This window comes from Centroberyx gerrardi, chromosome 13 (genome assembly GCF_048128805.1).
Source record: "Centroberyx gerrardi isolate f3 chromosome 13, fCenGer3.hap1.cur.20231027, whole genome shotgun sequence".
Classification (NCBI taxonomy): Eukaryota; Metazoa; Chordata; class Actinopteri; order Beryciformes; family Berycidae; genus Centroberyx; species Centroberyx gerrardi.
Genome location: NC_136009.1, coordinates 14,572,579 through 14,593,713, shown reverse-complemented (window position 1 = coordinate 14,593,713; position 21,135 = coordinate 14,572,579). Strand labels below are relative to the sequence as shown.

General features: G+C 44.5%; 2 protein-coding genes across 2 annotated transcripts in view; one reads left to right on the top strand and one right to left on the bottom strand.

Moving 5' to 3' along the window:
* Nucleotides 1-753: 753 nt before the first annotated feature.
* Nucleotides 754-6,349, bottom strand: acsm3 (acyl-CoA synthetase medium chain family member 3). The gene is made up of 13 exons (XM_071926835.2): nt 6,140-6,349; nt 4,434-4,644; nt 3,342-3,549; nt 3,047-3,190; nt 2,753-2,909; nt 2,518-2,597; nt 2,289-2,412; nt 2,121-2,201; nt 1,922-2,023; nt 1,450-1,577; nt 1,259-1,358; nt 930-1,049; nt 754-840 (listed from the first exon to the last, which is right to left on the bottom strand). Exons 1-13 carry the CDS (start codon nt 6,347-6,349, stop codon nt 754-756), a joined length of 1,752 nt encoding a protein of 583 aa, XP_071782936.2.
* Nucleotides 6,350-7,263: 914 nt separating this feature from the next.
* Nucleotides 7,264-21,135, top strand: part of ece2a (endothelin converting enzyme 2a) — a 70,915-nt gene continuing 57,043 nt past the window's right edge. The window contains exons 1-2 of the mRNA XM_071926909.2: nt 7,264-7,478; nt 7,810-7,980. Of these exons, the coding sequence (XP_071783010.1) occupies nt 7,821-7,980 (160 nt within the window). The 5' untranslated portion in view covers nt 7,264-7,478; nt 7,810-7,820. The remainder of the gene's footprint in view (nt 7,479-7,809; nt 7,981-21,135) is intronic.

Here is a 21,135-nt window from a genome sequence, read left to right as displayed (position 1 = left end):
GACAACCATGTGTTTGCGTCAGGTGTTACGTCTTCTCCCTCTTAGTGCCATAGTGGACGGTGTTGCCTTCAAAATGATAGTGCGTATCGTTGCTGCCAGGTGGAAACCTCATATCTCCAAACTGTCAACTTTTCATTTTTGATGGCATGCAGTTTTGAGTTTATATAATGGGGTTTTGAAAGGGTTTCATAAGGTTGTACAATTTGTCTCAACCCACAGAGAAACATGTAATCCTTCAATTGAAATGAAAAAATTTTAATAATTGAAATTGGAGTGAAACAGCGATATGGAAATGTATTCATTGCAGTGCAATGGAATGGTATTCTTTATATGTGCAGGCACTGTGGTGTAGGAGAATGGATCCTGACATTGGATCCCCACTACTAAGATGATGGTGAAAACGCTTGAAAATAGCAATGTGAAACAACCCAAATACAACATTGCCTTGATCTACATAGTGTATAATGTTCTGAGTGTGTGTGGACTATACCAGGCTATTAGAGACAGACAGCTATAGAGCTTTTAGAAAAAGAAAGCAGACCATGTACAAACAAGCAAATGATTCAATGATTACTGTATAATACTAAGGTACATTGATAGGAATTAATGAATAAAAGGTTTTCTTCATTGTTTACTCTCCTATTATTTGGACAATAACCAAGAGGCAAGTGTAGGCATAATACGCTACCAGTATAAAATATGCTGTAAATGTGCAGCTCCAATGTCCTGATGGTCACTTTTTCAGATAAAAATTCAAGTCTGTCCCCATTCTCTCTTGCGTAGCTCCACTCTTCTGATCTTACCACTGATCGTCTTGGGAAGCTGCTCCACAAACTCAACCTGGAGAAAGTATAGAGTAAGAAAAGAAAATATAATGTTCCACATCTCCAATATTACAGCATGTCGTTTCCCTATCGATTTGAAGATACCTTGCGCGGATACTTGTATGGTGCAGTCATTCTCTTCACATGTGTCTGCAAGTCTTTCACAAGCTGCTCTTTGTCATGAGATCTATACTCTGCTGTCAGCACAACAAACGCTTTTACAACCTGGAAGGAAGAAAATATTGCTTACCAATGTTTTCATCCGAACTCTTTCTCATTGATAGTTCACACTTTAAAATGTATGAGGTCGATTACGTATTATTGGCTTCTGGACTCAGTGCAGTTGAAGCCGTTTGCTAAAGTAGCAATCACCATAGAAATTGACTTTTTTTTTTTTACAGTGGTAATCAAATCCACCGGGTTTGACTGCATACCTCTCCTCTGATTGGGTCAGGGCTGCAGACCACCGCCGATTCAGCCACAGCCTCGTGTTCAATCAAAGCATTCTCCACTTCAAACGGGCCGATCCGATACCTGCCACCACCACCGACAGAGAGAAGTCACTTAACATTAGCGAAGAGTTGATGTGAAGTAGATTAGATCATTGCAATGAGCGCCACAATACCCGGCTGAGAGGATGACATCGTCCGCTCGTCCCACAAACCACAGGTAGCCGTCCTCATCCATGACCCCTCTGTCCCCGGTCAGGTAGAAATCCCCTCTGTAACACTCCTCTGTCTTCACTGGGTCGTCCTGGAGCAGTCAGTGTGTGTTTATTTCAAAAGCAAACAAATGGAGATATGTTACAATCAGTCTTGGTGTTTCAGAGTCTTTACTATACTAAAGCACAACTATGCCAGCCAATGGGGCGGCTTCTTGACTGCGGACAAAACCAGCAGATGGGTCTGATGGGGGCGCTATGATTAAAGGCTGATTTTGATGGAACTTGGAGGGATGATGCATCTTTTTCCTGATTGGCCCCAGGGTTGCTTGCATTTATGAGGGACATGTTCAGCCTTGTTTCAATCTTCTCTCCCTTTTCACATTGTCTCTTAACTATGATGCCCAGTGTTTCCAAGTCAAGTGATTTTACTCACTGTGTATTCAGTAAAGAGAGAGAATGGCTTGTGGGGTTTCACTCTGATGCCAAGGTTTCCCTCCACTCCTTTGGGCAGGACAGCCCCTTTCTCATCCACGACCTGAGAAATGGTACAAATACTCAATGTTAGTTCTTTATCCCTGCTCCTGTAGGCATGCGGTGCATCTAGATTCTTGTACTTGCAGAGTATTTTTTACCTGTACATCATATGCCGGCGATGCCTTTCCAAAAGACCCAGGTTTGATCTTCATCCCCTTGAAGGTACCAGCTATCAAAACCTGAGGAATCAGAACATTCACATCACATACGTAAGCAAACAGTACACTATTTAAGTTTTAAACTTGATTATAGTTGACATAACTCACAGTTTCAGTCTGTCCATAGCCTTCATAGATATCCAATCCCGTGGCCTCCTTCCACTTCTTCATTACCTCTGGGTTAATAGGTTCACCAGCACACAGGCAGTGCTGCAAAGACCTGAAGTTGTACCTGACAGGCAAAGAACTGACATTTCAGCTACTTTGCTTTCCACTTTGAAAAATAAGATAAATGTGTGTCTAATGTGTGACATCAAATCAGAATGAATAAACATACTTAGACATATCCTCTTGAACAAGCATGCGGTAAGCAGTTGGAGCCGTACAGAATGTTGATATACGGTAGTTGGAAAGAGTCTGAAATTAAAAGATAGAAACAAGACAGGATGGAAAGCTGCACTGTGCAAGCGTAAGCTAACAAAAGGTGTGAGGTATGTATGTAAAAAAGAGGATAATAGTCGTCTGGTTCCCTCTGGCCATCAGCCTCCATACTGCCTGCCCCGCCCTCTCACCTCTAGCACAGTGGAGTTGTTAAAGCGAGGCATCTGATGTATGAAGACACAGGCTCCTTGGATCCAGGGGGCATACACACTACTCCAGGCCGACTTAGCCCAGCCAGTATCTGAGGTGTTCCACAACACATCCTGGTCTGTCAGGTCCATCCAGTACCTCCAGGTAGAAAGGGAGACGCTCATCACAACTGGTGAGATCCTCAACACTCTCAAGATGACAGGTGTCTCCAAAGCAGGAATACACTCTGAATGCACTGCATATTGTTAAAATCAAGAAGGAGGTGTTGCACTTACCTGCCATTGACGGTGAGGCCTATGCCATAACTACAGTGGCTGTGCTGGGTCATCTTAGGAGACCCTGTGGTCCCACTGGTGAAGAAGATGGTCATAGGATCAACGCTGCGAGTCTTCGCACATTCATGGTCACTAGACACATTGCTAAATAGAGTGAGGTAGGGGAAAATGTATTTGTGTTAATCAGCTTTGTATCTCTCACTTATTTTTCCCACAAAAAAAGGACAGAACAGGGTTAGTGAAATAAACTTGAACCTTGATCCAGACAATTCTGCAGCCTTGTCCTTCTACGTACTTCATCAGATCACGGAGGTTGCTCCATCCATCTCTCCTCTTATCGGAAACTAGTATTTTGGAGTGCAGGGAGGGACACTGACTGGCCACGGCCTCCACCAGCGGAGCTAGAGACTCATCTGCGATGACACATTTGGCCCCTGAGGTCTGCAGCCGGTGGAAGATATCTCTGGCTGTCAGCTGAGAGGTGCCAGGCAGCAGCACTGTCCCTACGGCAAGCCACAGCACAGCAAGGGAGAGCGTTCACAGCCAGTGTTGGGGGGTGGGGTGGGGTGGGGGGGGGGGTGGGGAGTGTTACAAAGTAATGCATTACTGCAATCACATGTAACGGAGGCAGGGCATTACTGTTCCAATTTCAGTAATCACATTACACTTACTGATCTAACACATAGGTTGTTACTTTAATTACATTTTTAGCCTCTTTAACCACTTTATTGGTGTAATATCTAACAAAAGATTCCCCTTGTCGTACCCTACCTTCAATTCATGTTGGAAATAATGGAATTATGAGCCAACAAAATGAATATGACTAAGAAAGTCAGATTTTAATGCTGTAGGCTCTATCTTTATTAAAAACCTTAAAAGAAAGATTTTGTGTCTGTCATTATTTAGATACTTCTGCTGGTAACAATATTTATTGGCCCAATGAGCGCAAGTAAGCTTAGCACAATTGTTTTAGGGTGTAACGCAAATGTAATGTAACAAGTAGTGTAACTATTACTTTTCTCAGGGAATAATAACAAAAGTAATGCATTACTTAAGTAACAAGTAATGTGTATTTGATTACTTTTTCTCCAGTAACGACCCCAACACTGTTAACAGCTAACGACAAACAGCACAACACTGTATAAATCCATGCTGTAAGGGGTGAGTGATTTGGGTAGATATGTGAGAAATCACAAAATAATGCAAGAAAAACTTTAAAAGTTTCAAAAACACAAGGTAAGACTTTAGAAATGTAACTTCCATCCTATGACAGAGCACACCTGACGAGGAACACCTGATATCTATTCTCCACTATAATTCAAGTGTTTATGGACCCTGAATGCCCCATAATAAGCGCTTCTTTCTCAGCTTCTACGCAGTGAATTACCTGTTCTGAGGCAGGCGATGTTGACCAGCCACCACTCTGGGACTCTGGGCAGGAGGAGGAGCAGGCGGTCCTGCTTGGTGAGCTGACAGGCTCCTGACAGCACGTTGGCCAGTTTTCTAGACTGGAAGCCCAGCTCCTCAAAAGTCCACCGGATCTCCTCCTTTCTGTCATTCACCCACCACAAGGCAGGGTTAGCGGCTCTCTCTCCATCCTCCAAGACAAAAGGGTAAGGACGACATTTGTGTTATGACAGTAGGCTACTTTGATTTTGAGGGAAAATATTTGTTCATTACTCAAAATGTATTTATTAGGATAAACCCCTTGAGATGGACCATCTCGTTTTCAAGGAGGTCCCAACATATATCACAATCACTACATAACAACAGAGGAGTGTCAAAATAAAAAAGATAGAAATACAATTATCAATATGGCAACGTACAGACGGACGACAGACAAACCCCCCCCCCCCCCAAAAAAAAACAAACAAACACACACACATTAATTAATGAAAACTTTGAAAACATTACAACCACAAGATGGCCAAAGTGGCCAATAATAGATAAACAGTAGAGTGTGAGTGGATCACCAAATACAATCAGGTATAAACATCAGGTATAAACAGTAGGTATAAACTATGACAGCTTCATTGATAACAAGAGCAGTCCATCTCAAAGTAAGAAGACAGGGCATGTTTAAACATACCAAATGATGAAATGGATCTAATATCAACAGGTAAATTATTCCAATCTGCTGGGGCTCTGCTGAGCAGAGTGCCTAACTTGATAATTTCAAGTAAAAGGTACAAGATACTGTTGTAAATAAGGAGGATAATTGAAATGAATACATTTAAATATAAGTTGAAGCCAGTGAATGTGTCTTCTTACATTTAGAGATGGCAATTTAAGTACATCATACATTGTACAGTGATGAGTGAGAAAAGGACATCTAAGGACAAATCTGCAGAGTCTATTATATGCTGTGTTAAGCGGAACAAGGTCTGATTTTGATGCGTTTTGATAGACAACATGACGTTTCGAGATCGATGTAAAACATTGATTCCAAAGTTGACTTTACGTAAGACATGATCAATGTGTGATTTGAATGAGAGTTTGGAATCAAGCCATACACCAAGATATTTAATATTATCAACTTTATGCAGAGGAGTGCCGTCATTACAGGTTATTACACAAGAACCAGGTCTGGATTTGAGTTTCTGTCTGGTACCAAAGATCATAATATAGGACTTTGATTTGTTGAGCAGTAGTTTATTATGTGAAAGCCAATCTTGTAAGATACTGAAATCAGACTGAAGAGAAGCTTGAATTGGTGGTTGATCAGGTTTAGATGTGTATATGACAGTGTCATCAGCATAAAGTTGAACAGAACAGTTATTGAAAATTGATGGTAAATTGTTTACATAAATAGAGAAGAGAAGTGGTCCCAATGTTGAACCCTGGGGCACACCTCTTTGTTGAATCAACAGATCAGATTTATTCCCATGTAAGACGACACATTGTTTTCAGTTATGAAGGCATGAATTGAACCACAGAACTGCATTTTCATTCATTTATATACAACAATGAATGTCATATCACACTCATAGTCTCACAAAATATTCTAGGTTAAATTATCTGCACAATAATATTAATACTAATAAAAAAAACCGAGTTCTACTTTAATACAAATAAAGACGTTATTATGCTTACCTTCTCCTTTTCTGCCCACTTGTCCAAGACATCTCTGGCAAAGTTGAAATATTCTGGGATTTGAGGGTTGAAATCAAGCCTTATGCTCTCATAGTCAGAAAAGTTTTTAGGAAGAGATGCCTTGTGTCTGTGGATCTGGCTCGTGAGTAGTCTTGAGAAGCTGGTTAGAGATTTATAATGGGATGAAAGGTTCCTGGTAAGGGTCCTCATCTAGGGGGGAGGGAAAAGGTTTACTGCGACTGATCTGTTAATGGTAATGATTTTAGACAACTGTAAATACAGTAAATACACATAAAACGCATTCAAAGCATTCAAACTGAGTAGTAATAATGTTAAATTAGATCACATGCTATGACAAAGTACAATAAAACCAGTTCTAGACTATAAAGGCAAAGAAAAGTCTAATCAACAAGGTTACCGCGACGCCTTCAAGATGGTCCTACTGTTTGTTCGCTGCAAATAAGAAAGCCTGCATGCATATGTCGATCAAAACATTTGCAGGAAGGGAGAAAACAATGGGGAAAAGGGTCAACAGTCACCGTCCACCGTCTTAACCGAGAATACACTGGCCTACTTGTTCGTGTGATGCTTTCAGGTGCCGTCGGAAATATCGCAATTACAAGTGAGCGCACAAGAACAACCTAATAATAGTCAGGTTCCTCCCTCCCCAGCCCAACTGCGGATGTAATAGCTAAGGGTTAAATTCTCAGTGACATCCCCACCATGGTGGTCACATATACATAAAGAACAATATGCCAACAATTGATGGCATTCTATGTAAATAATTATTATTGTTTCTATTTTCACTATAACTTTTAGCTATCCTCTTGAGTATAACAAATATGCAACTATACAACTTTTTGGTAAATAACAACAATGCCCGATGTGCATTTTCTCCTCCATTTTGCCCAACCAAAAGCACTTCAGTGCGCCGACAAGTCGTTTTTACGATCTCCAATCTTGGGAATCGGAGCCTACGAGGAGCACATGAAGGCACCATGCGTCATTGTGTGGGGTACGAAAGGGTTAAATCAAAGCAAATATTGCTCCGCCTCGATGTGGAACCAGGAAGAGGGTTCACACAGCGCACATGAAAGTTTTCTGCAGCCTGTCTTCTGTGTTCTCGACACCCATAGAAAGATTATGCCAAAATCCATAAATCAGTAACGCGGTGCTGGGATCATAGCACTGTGCTGGATTCAGCTGCACCAGTGATGCGTAACCGGGGCACATTACCCACAATGCTTGGTAGATGATAAGACTACAACACGTGGATTTATTCAGCGGTATCTATTTGCTTTTTTTATTGACTTGGTGTTTTACGAGGACGCATCATTTCGTAAGTACATTGTGGGGAAGAATATGTGATTGGGTAGAGCCCATTCTGTGTAGAATATGTAAATGACTGGAAGTTTGGCAAATGCCCAAAAGCCCAAAGTATCAACACATGCACTGTGCTGCCGGAAGAGGCTGCAAGAGCGTTATATAGCCCGCAGCTGGTTGTTTGTAAGACGAAATGATTCACGTCACTTGTCACTTGTCAGTAGATGTGCGTAGTGATAATATGACCAAAATGACAGCTTGTGATGAAAAACAAGACATAGACATTGAACGCTATTTATTTATTTATTTTTTGTCATGTTTACATATTTGTGGTTTCATTATGCCAGTGAGAGAGAGTATGGAGCACCTGCCAGATGACAACTCCAGATACAAAGATGTCGACTACTGGGATGAGAGATACAAGACAGAGCAGTGCTTTGACTGGTTGGGCAACTTCTCCAAATTCCAGCACCTTTTGGACAAACACATGAAGAAAGATGACTCCATTCTTGTTCTTGGTTTGTAGGCTGCTTGATTTTGATCAACTTTATACCTCGCAGGAAAATTCTATTGCCGTCAAAAGTTGTCACAAGCATGGCATATGAATGACACAAAGTGAAGTCCATCCTTTATCATCACCATCAACATATTGTCATCATCAGTATCATCATCACTACTGCCATCTAATCCTCCTAGAATGTCCTCAGTGTGGGTGTAGTAGAGATGGCCTTTCATTTAGTGCATTAAAAGGTAACGTTATAGTAGCTGTGGGGTCTGGTTGGGTGTGGACACATTTGCAACATACTACTGTAGGTTGTCAGATTCACTCTTCAGTGTCATAAATGCTTTCGGACAAGATCTCGGTAGCTTTCCTGAGGTTAAAAATGCAGAAAATCCTGTTGGGTACCCAGGATCTCCTAATCTTGTACTTTTATGTGACATTTGTGTTACCATACCAGCAGGTCATAGTGTTCTTTATGAATGAGTCTGAGCTTGGCATTTCCATCATTATCAGTAGAAGCATTAGTCCACCTTGTTGTGAGATGTGCTGATAGCCCCATGCAGGAGTTTGCATGTTGACAGTTTCACAAATTTCCACAAGATGTCACTCTACCATAAAGATACACCTAGTCATCTTGTACTCAGCACCACTTCCCTGCAGTGTTTGTCTTAATGGCCCTGCTTCTATAAGGCATGCTTCAAAAACATGTGGAAACGCAGGTTTTGTGCTGTTGCTTTGTGTGTGTTGGAGCAGCACAAAATGAAATGCAGGGGTTGATTTGAGGGGGTGATGAAGGGAGATGGCATCATCACTATTAGTACATTATCCATTGTATCCCCCTTGGTTAATATTTATTTTAGACAAATATGTGATGTCAAAACAAGCATTTACCTGTCCATCACCCCCAAACCAGCCATTATTTCCCGAGGTGAAGCTGTACACTTTAATGTCGTCACTTTTGATCAAGGACATTCGTGGACATCTTTGATGAAGACGGGTTTGGACAGCTTTCATTAAGGACAGTCCTGAAGTTATAGTTGATTGTTTAAACCAGAGGCTGTAGTGTTTTGAGGATAATTGATGAGTTCTAGACAAAGATAGTATGCCAAAATGCCAGGTGTAAAGTCATTTTCACTGCTGTACCTCTACAGAAGCCTAGAGGGCTGTAGTGGTCTATCTTTGCTGATGCAGACCTTGTTTATGTATGCACAGTGGCACTTGTGTGTATGTGTTTGTGTGTCTGGGGGGTTCGTTAAATTTGTGTCAAGGAGTGACAGGGGCTTTCTATTGTGTGTGTGTGTGTGTGTGTGTGTGTATGTAAGGGGAGGGGGATTGGGGAGGTTGTCAGAAGTTGGGTATTCTTTCCTCTCCAGAAAGCTCCCTGTGTTTCACTCCTGTCTCCTCCCTGCAAGCCTACAGTGCCGATATACAAGCAACTTCATTAGACCTGGATGCCTTCGTCTTAATTTGGATATTGATGAAGTCGGTTGCCCTCTTGGCTGACAACACTACATTTTGAATTGCCTCTTGCATTTGCGTTTGATCGACAGTCGATTGTGAAAAGAGTGGTGATAAAATGGACAACTCATGATTGTTTTTAACCCCTCACCGTTTTCCCAGTGAGAATGACAGACGGACAGACACAAACACATAGTACGCACCTACACTTTACCGATGTGCGTCATCGAGACACACCTACAGCAGAGGCGTGAGTGGGCTCCAAGCCTCTGGAGTCTGATGTATGAAATGCCTTCTCCTGCCTCTCTCCTGCATTACACTGCAGCAGGCAACGCCAGGACAGACCGCTTTCTGCATGCTGATTTAAACCCAAGGAGAGCCATTACACCGCCTGAGTGCTCTCATCTCGGAGCGGGCCTCTCTCTCCCTCTCCCACTCTCTCTCTCTCACAATCATGGGATCGCACGTTTCTGTCACCGGCACGTGCCGCTGTCTTCTTTCGCGACACACATGCATGAAACAAAGAGCTATATATAGAGTAGCCTACTGTATGAATGTGTGAACCTTCACGTGTCGAGCAGACATGAAGGGCTCTTGCAACCACTTGCCATCGTCGCATATGGACAAACGCTCGCCAGGCTCGCACACGCATTTCCCCACTGCCACCCTCACTCATCAGGTCTGTAAATCAGAGAGGCTATCCATATGAATTGACAGTGAATTACCCCCCCTCACTATATGGGACTGGAGTGTAATTCTAGGCAGAGAGAGAGGTGGAGAGGGGAGATGAGAGGAGGGAAGATGTGGGAAGACATGAAGAGAGGAAGGTGCCATGGTGCTGTGTGTGTGTGTGTGTGGGATGAGTGCAGAAGGGATATTTACCTACTAATCAGGTTCGGGCCATTCCGCTCTCTCCAGTGGAGGTCATTTCCATTAGACTAATCGACACAGCACAGAGAGAAAGAGAGAAGGGAGGCGGGGAAGGATGGATGGATGAGGAGAACCAGAGCGCTTTTTTTGTTTTGTTTTGCTGCATGTTGATGACAGTTTTAACTCTCCTCCCTCTCTTCGTCTCATTTTACCTTCCACAGTTTTTCGTGCAGTCTCACAAAACACGGTTTCCTACGGTGCATTTAGTCGTATCTGTGTTCACCTAGCTGTCTTTCTTTTAATTTCACACGCTGCTTTCTTGTTCGTTCGTTTCTCAATCCCTGCCCTCACCCACTTGTCCCTCTCATCTCTGTGCCGCCCCCCCTTTTCCCTCTCTCCTGTTTTCACCTAACCCACATGCTGTCTGTTTTCCTTTACGCTGCCACACTCTCAGCCTCCTCCTCTGTGTCATCTACGAACCTCTTTTCTTCCTCCTCATCTCTTTTTCATGCTGTTCTATTGCCTGGGTGACAGGCTTTCCCCATCACCCTGTTTTCCCTCCCCACCTACTTAGTAACCCACTTCTGCCTTTCGGTATTATTCTTTCTACCCCTCTCCCTCTGTCTCTGAAGTGCTTTTCTCTTCCTCCTCAGCAGTATCAACCCTCTCATCTCGAGTACGGCCACACACAGTATGCACAACCCGTCTCCGTGCGCGGGCAGGTCTGCCATCATCTGAAATGGAACACGCCGATGCAAACTCGCATGGCCGGACACCGGTGCGGCCTCTGCAGTATTAGGGATGTGATCAACAAGGTGGTTTAATCGTTCCTAATTGCATATCCTGTCAGTACATCGGCTGGACTGCCCACACAGACACCCACTTAGAGACCCACTGACATTAGGTCATGTTTGATATGCTTTAAAATGATGCAGAAAGTTGCTCTACTACAGACAAGAGTGCAGTAACATTTCTGATTATGTGGATATGTAAAATTGTCAGAACTGTACATTGTGTGTATGATCTCAGTTCACATTTGCACTGGAAATCCCATAAATATTGAAGTGCTGGGGCTTATGAATAAGCCTACATATCCTAAATTATCAGTTAACAGTCTCAACATCACTAAGGATCAGTTATGAAACTGGACTACGACATGGAATATATACTGTAGCCTCAATACAGTAATGATGTACCATTTTCAAGGCACTGTGTGTCCTATACAGCCCTATAATGTGACATAACCATGCTCATTACATACTGGGCTGGCTGCAGGCCTGAGGTTGTGAGTGTCATGGCATTGTGTCAAGCAGTCACTGACCCTCCCGCTGACCTGCATGAGTGTTAGCAACATTACCAAGCATTAACAATGATCCACACACACACACACACACACACACACACTGTTCTATTCCCGCCTGCCACACAGCCACAGCTCATGCTTTTATGACCTGCCCCGGGCGGTTACCAATGATGTAATGACCCCGCACATCCCAGTGGTCAGTGCTCATTCATTGTTCCCTAAGGCGCTGGGTGATGATGTAATGCCGGGAGTGTGACGGGGGTGGGGGGGTCGAGGGTAGGGTAGCCTGGGAATAACTAGCCGCCTACACATAATGTTCTCTACGTGTTTCCAGACCGCTACACCTGGCATCCAGGGCATGATATCACATCTCCTGAACCAGACCAAGAAAGCCTACCTTGGTGGGTGGGTGGGTGGGTGGGTGGGTGGGGGGGGGGGGTACTGAAAGATGCCTCATGCATTATGGGTCTGTTGCAGAGTCAGTGTTGGTATAGTAGAGGGTAGAGTCAAAACATGTTCAGATTGTTGCATTTTTTGCTCATGAGCAATTGGTTAAACAAACTTACGGTAGCTATATAGCTTGTGTATTGTTGGCTGTCTGAATACAGGCCCGCTTTTGTTTTGTTGCTTTGGTGTGTGTATGTGTGTGTGTGTGTGTGTGTGTCATATCTTACATGCAGTAGACTTAATAGGGTATGTTTTGTCTCGCCCAAATGCCCTGTATTGTTCCCTCTTTTTAGCTCACCTGCTGACAGCATTGGCCCTTGACTTGCAGGGTGCCTTCAGCTCCTGAGGATGGTTTATCGGTAGAGGCATTGTAAATGGCCGTCACTATGACAAGTTGTTCAGCTGTTGTGTTGCATGTATGGCCCAGTGTCTGTCCACCATTACATTATACTTTCATGGAGAACATTACATCACCGCTCTCATGCTAGCAACAATGTAACCTCCTGTCATCCTCTCCCCCCTCGCCCCTTCTGCCTCGACCACAGCTCGACCCATTTCACTTCTTCGTTGTGTACCTCCCCTCCCATTGCTCTCGCCCCTCATCAGCTTTGCCTCCTCCGCCGCCTCCTCTGTTTCCATCTTGCTGTCTCATCCCTCTTTTCCCTTGTCAACTGTTGCCTCACTTATGCCTCCCTTGCCCTCCTCTCTCCCTCCTTGTCAGTATTGGGTATCAAAGACTTCCACCTGTGTGCCTGGGGCCAGTCAGTCTATATATAGCTAGAGTAGAGGTGTTTACAACAGTCTTGAGAGCTGCAGGAGCTGCACTTTCCACAGGAGATTCCAGCCAACCATTGGTGGGCTATTATGGTGAGCTGTGGGGTCATTCACTAAGAATTGGCTTGTCTGATCTAAGATTGTCTCTCTCGTTGTGGGACAAGGTACTGTGTGTTATGTCACTGAAAGAGATGACGTGCACATTTCCCAGGGCGCCTGTCAGCCACTGTTGCTGTTTGATCTGTGTTGATGGATTGAAGCTGCTGAACGCCGATATTTTGTGCCAATATTCAAATTTCACCATATTCATGCCCCAAAAGTAACAAATATCCCCACCAGAATTATATTCCCGCAGGATGGAAAAGCCTCTGTAGTGGCATTTAGACCATCCTATGGCAGTAAAACTCTCCATTGAAACCCATATTGATGAAATTCTTGTAGGTGGGTTAGCATCTCCTCAAAGCAGAGTGAGGCAGGTTTCATTGCATTTTTTTTACAGACTGCCACTGCTGTTGAGTAAAATCCTCCCACACCACACTGGAATGATTTCTCTGGTCCGCCATCTGATATAAACAATAATAATGCTGCCTTTTATTATACTGGGAGTAAGTATGAGTCTATTATATGATCATGAGTTTCAGTGCTTGTGTCCTCACCTCCCTTAGACATTGGGAGGTAGTTAATCCATATGAGAGTGTGTAAATTGTGTGTGTGTATGTGTGTGTGTAAAACACTGCAGTAGGTGTAGCACTGTAGGAACCTATAGGCTATAAGCTATAAGCTGGAGGATTTTGTGTCAGTGTTAATGGGGAGCTGTTGGGTGAAGGTCCTCTCACATCCCTTTTTCCGCAGTGTCAGAAATGCACAACACGCACACACACACGCACAGAGACACTAAATGCTGATGGGACGGAAAGTCACTGGCAACATAGAGAGGATGGGGGGAGAGCGAGAAGGAGCGAGGGAGAGATCTGAGGTCAGGAGTCATGTCTTAGCAGCTGTCAGAAAACCCCCGCTGATATCAGATCCACTGTCGCTCGCGACAAGTTCAAAGCTCCCCCAGCCCCCATCTCCACCTTTTTCCATGTACGCTTTCCCTCCTTTTTTCCTGTTTGACATCTCTCCATATTTACCCTCCCTTTTGTTTTCTTCATGTGTTCCTCTCTCCTCCCACATCTCCGCACATCTCACACCTCTCCGCCTACTTTTATTTATCTCCTTTATCCTCTCCTCTGTTTTCTCCCTGCCTCTGCTCTCTCTTCTTCCTCTCACTCCCACCCGTTCAACACACACACACACACACACACACACATACACACACACACCTTCCCTCCCCACCTGCATTAAAGAGGTGTGGAGGGACAGGGACAAGTGAGGAACGGGCAGCTTTCAGAGGAATAATAGAACCAAGGGACAGGCCTCGGCCATTTTACGCTCTGCCCTTGTATTGATTGCAGCCCTTCCTTCCCGTGGCGAATGGGGGCGGAGCACGCAGGATCAGATAGGCTTGTATTGGCTCTGTCCTCCCGTGTCACTGCCCTAGTTTGTGCTCGCAATTGCCAGCCAGCTCATTCACAACGGCATTCAAGGAATACATTGGTTTCATGTATTTAATGGTGGCCTAATTCTGTAATGACTGCATGGTCTCAGAGGGTCCAACAATCTCTCACAGGTTTATACTCTTAATCAAACTGATGGCACGGTCCTGCATTCAGAATGGCATTTGAATGTCTCGTTAGGCCTGTCGCCATGTAAAAAGTACGGATAATGAGCAGCAGTGATCTGGTGATATTGTGTTGTAGTGTTCTGGGTAATACAGTTAGTCTTTGACAGCAGCAGGGTAATGCAGTGATAGATGAGGCTGCTCGACAAACAAAGGCAGTGGAGGTTGTTTTGTCTGCAGTGTCCTCTGGCCTCAACCAGAGGGAAATAGCCACACACACACACACACACACACACAAAATACTGAGCATTAGTGCACTGCCTTTACTGAGAGGTGCTGCACAAGTGATATAGCATCTGCACCAGATGAACAAAAGAGCGACGGATGAAGTGTGTGATGTCTGAATGGAGGAGGAGTGGAATGAATGAATGGGTGAATGAATGAAAGAGAGAAGAAGAGGGGAGGTGGAGGAGAGAGGAGATGAGGCGGATGGATGCAAACCCCCATCCTCTCTCTCTCCTCTCTTTCTCTCTCTCTCCCTCTCTCTCTCCTCCCCTCCCCTCCCCTCCTCTCAGCATTCGGATTGGCTGTTTTCAGGGAGCCCTCACCATGCAGCAGTCAGTAAGTCAGTAGGGGCAACCCTCCCTCCATCCCTCCCTCCCTCCCTCCTTTCCTCCCTCCCTCCCTCCTTTCCTCCCTACTTTTTGCCGCTGTAAGGAGTGGTGCTGCTTATGAATGAGCCTTAGAGCCGCAGAATGTGAATGAAAAATAAGAGAGAGAGGGAGAGAGCAGATACGGGTGAAGGCTGAATGAAATGCAGAGAGCGGGGAAGAAAAATGGAGGAAGGAGGCTGAATGGAAATCACATGGGTGGGAGGGAGGGAAATGGGGGTTGGGGTGGGGGATGAGGAGGGGGGGTGGGGGCGGGGTGGGGGTACCAATGTTGAGGGAGGCATAGAAATGGAGAGAATGTGAAAATATACTGGAGAGATAGCTGTGCTCCAGTCGCTCTGTCCCGCTCGCACCGCCCTTCTGCCTGTGTGTGTGTGTGTGTGTGTGTGTGTGTGTGTGTGCGTGTGTGTGTGTGTGTGTGTGTGTGTGTGTGTGTGTGTGTATTGTCCGTCCTCATAGGTATGCAGATCAGGGAGGATGCTGGGAAGGAGAATGCCTGGACCGGTGGCTGCTTTGCCTATGAGCCAATGGGAACCTCCACTACCTAGCTAACACACACACACACACACATACACACACTCATGCACACACCTCTCCCTCTGCAAGCTGGTGCTCCGTGCTTTGAATAATAACGGGGTTACCCGGGCAACCAGGCTAGGATGAACGATGGGCCTGGCCCTGATAAACAGAGCACCGAGCAAGTGTGCCTGTGTGTGTGTGTGTGTGTGTCTGTGTGTTACAGTGTGTCTGTGTTTCTGTGTCACAGTGGGAATTTCTTTGTTCTGGAACAATTAGAAGACATCTCATTATCAAATCTTTTCTGACCTGTGATTGTATGTGTGTGGGTGTGCAGACTACACACAGAGACATCGACATTTAAAAGGCATGTCTGCGCATGTGTGTGTGTGTGTCAGCGTCAGTAGAAGTGTAGTCGATGCTTGTGTGTGGGTGTGGAGGGTTTTTTCGTGAATGACACACTGAACGCCCTTGGTGCAGGCGGATGGTGGGGGCAGCCACACACCACCACACACACACCACCCTGAATCATTCACTGGCGGTAATAATATGGCCATTGGAAGGGGAGAGGCGGCGCGACCGTCACTCACTCCCACACAGAGCGCAAATTACCCAGCTAACCAATGAGACCGACTTGGCATTTTGATTTGATTAAATGTGTGCTGCATACAGTGTTGATGTGGTGAAGATGAGCCAGCGTGTGGGAATACTTGAACTGTGTTTCATTTCAGTGAAGAGCCTACACATACAGGGTCTAGGTCTCATCTTAGAATATTGGTGACACTGCCTCAACCCAGAGGAATGTATTCAGTCACCCCCCAAGACCTCCTAGGTGATGCATTCTGTATGTGTGTGTGTGTGTGTGTGTGTGTGTGTGTGTGTGTGTGTGTGTGTGTGTGTGTGTGTGATTGTGCCCGTTGCACATCAACTGCGACCTCATTACCTGTTGGAAATGAGTGCAGGGGGCAGCACCCCTCCCAACTCAAGTAGGAAGGAAGAGAGGGAGGAAGGTTCGGAGGGGAGAGTGATAGAAAGACACATGGGACAGCAGGGTGTGTGTGTGTGTGTGTGTGTGTGTGTTAGACAAAGAGAGATGTAGAGTTGAGAGAGAATGAGGAGGACAATGTGAGAGACAGAGGGAGAAATAAGCCAAGACTGAGGGAGCAAAGAGAAGATAAGGAGTTGAGGGAAGTGAGAGAGAGCAAGTGGAGCACGGGAGAGCGAGGGGTGACAGAGTAGAGAAGGAGTGCAGACGTGGGGAGGGGTGGAGGGGGGCTAAGATGCTAAAGGTGCGAGGAGAGTGAACATGGTAGAGCGAGGAGGATGAGAGAACTAACAAGTGAATCATTCAGTGAGGGAAATGGACTCTGATGTATAGCTTTGGGGAGCACAGACAAAGGATGATGGTAACCTAAGGGTTAGCACTTTACTTGGATTGTTACAACATTTTAAGTCATACATGCATAGTAAGCACATTATAATCGAATCATAACTGCATCAAAAAATGACATAATGCGCTAAAATATATCATGAATCTGGCATGAGCAGGTTATGAGGCTGTTACAAGAAATATATTTGCCGCTAGAACCTATATATTTGTTTATAGCAAGCATAAACACCTCATAAGAACATTAGAATTACATCATTGTGGCATTAGAAGATGTCATAATACACTATGATGTGCCATGAATCTGGTATAACCAGTTTATTAAGTCACTATAAGTAATGTATTTACCACTGGAACCTATATATTTCTTTTGTTTATAAGACATCAAGTGTATTATGAGCTGTAGAATTCTTTGTAATGTGTCACGATGTCATAAGTAATTCATCAACTCATCATATTATCTAAAGTGACTCAAAATTAACAATATGCAGATATATTTACTAAGAGCTGTAAATGTCTTGTTGTTAGTGTGGCATACTAATGACCAGGTGTACTATGACATTTAATAATGATGTAATTATAATGTTCTTATGATGCACGTATAATGACCGAGAACAATTCAATTAAAGTGTTACCATATAGGGCACTTAGTGATGACACACACTTCATTATGCACTGTAGCTGAGTGCTGCTGATGTGGTTATAGGAGTGTCAGTGGGTGTGGGCTGCTGACTTACATATGAAATGTAACGTGGAGCCCGCCCTCTGATGCCCACAACCATATATGTAATATGCTTGTATGACTGGCACATACATTTATATCTGTACAGTATGTGTGTGTATGTGTGAGTGAATATTCTGTATGTACATAAAGAGACTGCAAGAAAATAATCACGTTGGTTTCATGTCATGAGCACAAAGATTCTCCCTCTGCTAATTCTCCTGAGATGCTCCTCATGTTCACCATTAGCAGCCTTTGATCTTTGGATTTTCTTTATTGTCTTGTGTGTGTGTGTGTGTGTGTGTGTGTGTGTGTGTGTGTGTGTGTGTGTGTGTGTGTGTGTGTGTGTGTGTGTGTGTGTGTGTGTGTGTGTGTGTGTGTGTGTGTGTGTGTGTAGAGGCTAGGGAGTGGTATGAGATTGGCATTCACACAGCCTCCTCCTATGTCTGCACTGCATTCTCCTGCATCACATTAGGCCTCTCTTTCTCACCTCTCTTTCTCCCTCCCTGTCCCTCTCTGCTCGCCCTCCCTCCCCCAGCAGAGAGGGAGAGTAGTAAGGAAGGTTCGTCAACTGGTGAGAAGTGCATCTGCAGTCAGAGTCAGCTCTTAGAAGAGCCTCAGTGTCACCATGTAGCTTACTGAACATTGGTCACAAAGACATTACGTCGAGGTCAAAGAGGCGCATCAAAGTGCATTCAGTGCCGCACTGCTCTTCTCTCATTTAAGCCAAGAGCCAAGCTTCCCTCGCTGTGACAGTTGCTGTATGTCGCGGCACAAAAAGTCACATCCGAATGACCTTGTACACTTAAATCCGCAGTTCTAGCGACAGACTGCTGTAAAAATCACCATGTAAGTCTGTGTTAACATATCAGCTAGGACAGCGTGTAAAGACCCATGAAGCTTTAAGAGAATGACCCGATTTGGTGAGGCTGATATAGGGCTTAACAGATGACAAAATGAACAATACAGATGTGCATGAGGGAGAAACATTTGGGCACATATGGCGCTGCTATTAGTCCGACAGTAAAGTACTCTTTTGTCCAGGCTTCTAAAGTGATGCAGCACTTAAGTATGTAATCCACGGCCAGGCAGGACAGCACAGCACTATACGTACATCACAGCTACTCCGGCTAGCTTCAAGTTGCGTCACTGATGCATCAGTAATGTTGCAGTCTTAGCTGGACACTTTTGGGCTAGTCTCACTCTGATCAGATGAAAGCACAAAGCAGGATGGCATATATGCACATACAAACATATGCACATTGCACGCTCATGCACATGCACTCGAATGAGCAAGGGTGCATAGTTACACACACACACACACGTTAAACGTTTTCATGCCTGTATGCGCAAAACCGAGAGTGAGATAGAGAGAATTGGGTGTGTTTGATAGTCGCAGTCTGTGCTTTTCAGAGAGAGAGAGCTATAGGCACTGTCCCGAGTCTCAATGGCGTCATTAACCTATCATCACATGGCTCTGAGAAGGGAAAACCCTGTCAGCTAGGTAATAGGACTGTCTCTGTGTGTGTGTGTGTGTGTGTGTGTGTGTGCGTCAGCGATGTCCCCTATGCACTCAGTTCTCTGCAGTGACGCACTGGAGCTGCAAGCCTGCTGTGGTAATGCGAACTCGCACACCTCAATCACCTGTGTGTAGAGGTGTGTGTGTGTTTAGGGGGTGTGTGTGTATGTAGGGGTGTGTGCGCGAATAGCTATCAAATCCAGGTTAAAGCAGCAGGTTAAGCGTGGCTTGTTTCTGTGAATTAACAGACAGTTGTTTGTGATGCTAACAGTGCGCTGGATGGACCGAGTCTTTATAAATACAAAAATTGGCACACACACATACAGTATAAACTCTCACTCTCTCATGGACATGTGCACTCGAATAGGTGTCCATATAATTCACATGAACACAAGACCATAAATATGTTTTAGAGGTTACAGAGGACGTGCTAGTTATATGTGCTTTTATGACAGCACAACATGGCAGATACAATAGAGATAAACTGGCAACAAACTACCACCACATTCAATGTAGGTATACGATGACATCATCTTGGCCTCTCTCGCTCTCTCTTTTCCTCCTTCTCTCTCTCATCAGCCTCTTATCTTTCACCAGAACCTTGCATTGCTGTATCTTCCCCATATGTCTCTCCAAATCCCCTCTTCATCCTCCCCTGTAAGACCATTACTGCAGCTAAGTCGTTAAATACACTGGTTGTGTTTTTGTGTGTGTGTGTGTGTGTGTGTGTGTGTGTGTGTGTGACCAATAGGATTTTTAGGAGAGTGCTGGCTTTGTTTGAGGCTGTCCTTGATGCTATTATGTAATGCTGCTTGTAATGCTGCAGGCACAGACTACAGACCTGCACATCCACCTCTGCTTCTTTATGTCAGCCTGCATGTCTGTCTGTCTCTGTCCCAGCCTGACTGTCTGTGGACCTACCTGTCTGTCTGATTGTCAGCCTGCCCTCTTAGTCTGTGTCTTTGTGCCTACTTGTCTGTCTGTGTATCTATCTGCTAACGTATTTGTCTGTCTCTCTGTGTGTCTTAAGGCGGTTCTATCTGTCTCTCTCTTTGTCTGTTTTACTGCCTGCCCCGCTGCCCGTCTGTCGGTAATTCTCTGTGCCTGTCTCATCGCTCTTGTTTTGTTGGCCTAACTCAGTGCCAGTCTTAAATCCTCGCTTTATTTCTTGGCTGTCTCTACATCTTTTCTCTCTATCTCTCAGTTCTGATAGAGCATGCATGATGGAGTTAGTTCAGCTTCGTGATATTCTTATGTAACTCTCCATTTGCCTCCCTGCTCTCACTTTCTCTCTGTCTCAAAGACACACACACACACACACACACACACTTGAACATTTATTCTGCCATCACCATAGTGACACGAAGAGACAGAGAGGAATCTAGGACCAGCCGTGCCAAACACTGGGCCATCCAACCCTTGGCCAAGTTTTGTATGTTTGTATGTCTAGGTTATGATATGACATATGTGCAAAAGTGTGTGTCTACAAATGCATATGAACCCATACTTCAATGTTACAGCCTGGAGTTTCTAATGAGACGTCATAATATAATGAGCATGCTCTATTTAATGACTGACCATGATTTCATGGCAACATGGCAAACCCATGCCCCATGCTATCTTTGCCATTTATAAGGAGTCTGTATACATATTCAATACACTGACGAAAGCCATGGGTTGAAACGTTTGTGTTTTGTTTCTGCTCTTCAAGTAAAGATTATTTTTAACATATTTGGTATCTTATCGTTGTTATTTACGAGTACAAACTTTTCAGTCTAATATACTTTCCATATTTGGAAAGAATTCGCAATCAACTAGTCATGCAACTAGTATAGCTTTGAC